Source organism: Penaeus monodon, chromosome 37 (genome assembly GCF_015228065.2).
Source record: "Penaeus monodon isolate SGIC_2016 chromosome 37, NSTDA_Pmon_1, whole genome shotgun sequence".
NCBI classification, from domain to species: Eukaryota; Metazoa; Arthropoda; class Malacostraca; order Decapoda; family Penaeidae; genus Penaeus; species Penaeus monodon.
This window is the reverse complement of record NC_051422.1, coordinates 8,294,995-8,297,494: the sequence shown is the minus strand read 5'-3', so window position 1 is coordinate 8,297,494 and position 2,500 is coordinate 8,294,995. Positions and strand designations below refer to the sequence as shown.

Genomic DNA, 2,500 nt, shown 5'->3' with positions numbered 1-2,500 from the left:
TCGCCCTCCTCTCTTCTTCCTAGACTTTTACAAAAACAAAGATAGTACTGAGACCCCTGAATCGTCAGACTCGATCTCGGAGAAATCCACGACCATTTCAACCCCCGAAGTATCATCGACGTCTTCAGAACCACCGACATCCTCAGAACCACCTACGGCTATGACCAAGCAGAGTACGACCTCTGGGCAGTCCACGAGCGAGTCGACGACGACTGAGGTGACGACTACTGAAGTGCCTGATCTGAGACCCTGGTACGAAAAGGTTGACAGCACTGTGGACAACATCAGGAATCTGACGTTGGAGATCCAGGAAGGCTATCTAGACGACTACCAAGCCGAGAGATTGGACGTTGAGGCAGGGTTTCTGGAGGCGCTGGTGGCGGAGGGCGAGCAGAACACGAGTCTCGTCCTTGAACTTTCTCCGGAGACGATACAGCTGGTTCTCAACACGTCCGAAACGGTTCAGGATGCTACCGATGACGTTACGGCCGAGATCGAGGAGATCTTGGTAAGTAATGGCTTCTCGCTTTTTTCTCTCTCTTTTTCTTTCTATTTCTTTTCCTTGGCTCTTGTCTTTGCCCTGTGATGTATATATCGATTTATCATGATTAATGTTCCATGTATACATTTATTCTGTATATCATACATGACACTTCTCACCTCAGTCATCCCAGTATACTCAAACACACACACACACACACACACACACACACACACACACACACACACGCACACGCACACACACGCGCACACGCGCACAAGCGCACACGCACACGCACACGCACACGCACACGCACACGCACACGCACACGCACACGCACACGCACACGCACACACCCACACACACACACACACACACACACACACACACACACACACACATTTCTCGAAATTCAAAAAAAAAAAAAAACTAAATCCATTTTATACACAGCAGCAAGGCCTACACTTAGAACCACACATCTAATCTCCAATTACGTCAACAGGGAAACTTAACGACAGTGATTATCGTCTCAGTACTGGTGTCACTGCTGTTCGTGGTTATCCTTATTGCATTGGTGATCATTCTCATCCGACCCTGGAGTGGAGGCTGTGGCAGACCAAGGAAAGAGCTGAGGTGAGACCATGGCGGTAATGAGCCTTTGATGGAGAGAGAGAGAGAGAGAGTGACTGCGTGAGTGAGATAGAGAAGGAGAGAAAGAGAGAGACACATAGAGAGAGGGTGGGTGGGAGGGGTGGGGGAGGGAAGAATATTAGATTAATATTAGTAATAAAATAGTGAAAATAACAATAAATAATAGTAACAATTATAATAATAACAATTATTATTAGTGTTATTATTATAACAATGATAATAATAATAATATAATGATCATCATTATAATAATAACAATAATAAAAAGAAGTGATAATAATAACAGTGATCATGATGATAATATTAATTTTGATCTTAATGATAATATTAATTTTGATCATAATGATAATGGTAATTATGACAGTTGTAATAACAATGATAATAATAATTATAGTAATACACACACAGTAATTATGATAATAATAGCAGTAATAATGATAATAATAACAATTATAGTAGTGATGATGATGATGATGATGATAATAATAATAATAATAATAATAATAATAATAATAGTGATGCTAATAATAATGATAATAATATTATTATTACTATTATTATTAATATGATAATCATAATAATAACAAAAATAATAACTTTGATGATAATATTAACATTAATGATAATTGTAATTATAACAACTATAATAATAATTATAATTATAATAATAATAATAATGATCAAGATATTAATGATGACAACAATAATAAGTATTAGGATAATGATAACAATGACAATAATAATGATAGTGATAATGGTAAAGATAACAATCACAATAATGATAAGAATAGCAATAGTTACAGTAATAATAATAATTATAATAATAATAATAATAATAAGAAGAAGAAGAAGAAGAAGAATGACAATTTTCATAATATTGATAATAAGAATAACAGTAATGATTTATATTATTATCTTAATAATAATGATGATGATGACAATAATAGTAATAAATGTTAAGATAATGATAACAACAACAATAATAACAATAATAATAACAGTGATAATGGTAATAATAATAATCACAATAATGATAATAAAAATAGCAGTAGTTATAGTAAAAATGATAATAATGATGATGATAATAAGAATAAGAATGATAATGATAATAACATTGATAAGTACAATGCAGTAATGATTTTTATTACCTTATTAATAATAATAATAATAATAATAATGGTGATGATGATGATGAATGATAATAAAGATAATCATAATTATAAAAAATATCATCACTAATCATAATGATGATGATAATGATGATTATGATAATGATAGTAATAATTCAAAAATTCAATAATGATGAAGATAATCAAGATGACGATAATGATCATAGTGATGGTGAAAATACTACTACTATTAATAATA

General features: G+C 33.0%; 1 protein-coding gene across 1 annotated transcript in view; it reads left to right on the top strand.

Moving 5' to 3' along the window:
* Positions 1-2,500, top strand: part of LOC119596077 (mucin-2-like) — a 10,280-nt gene that overhangs the window by 7,105 nt on the left and 675 nt on the right. The window contains exons 2-3 of the mRNA XM_037945203.1: positions 1-508; positions 984-1,114. The exon at positions 1-508 is cut by the window's left edge and continues 778 nt beyond it. Of these exons, the coding sequence (XP_037801131.1) occupies positions 1-508; positions 984-1,114 (639 nt within the window). The remainder of the gene's footprint in view (positions 509-983; positions 1,115-2,500) is intronic.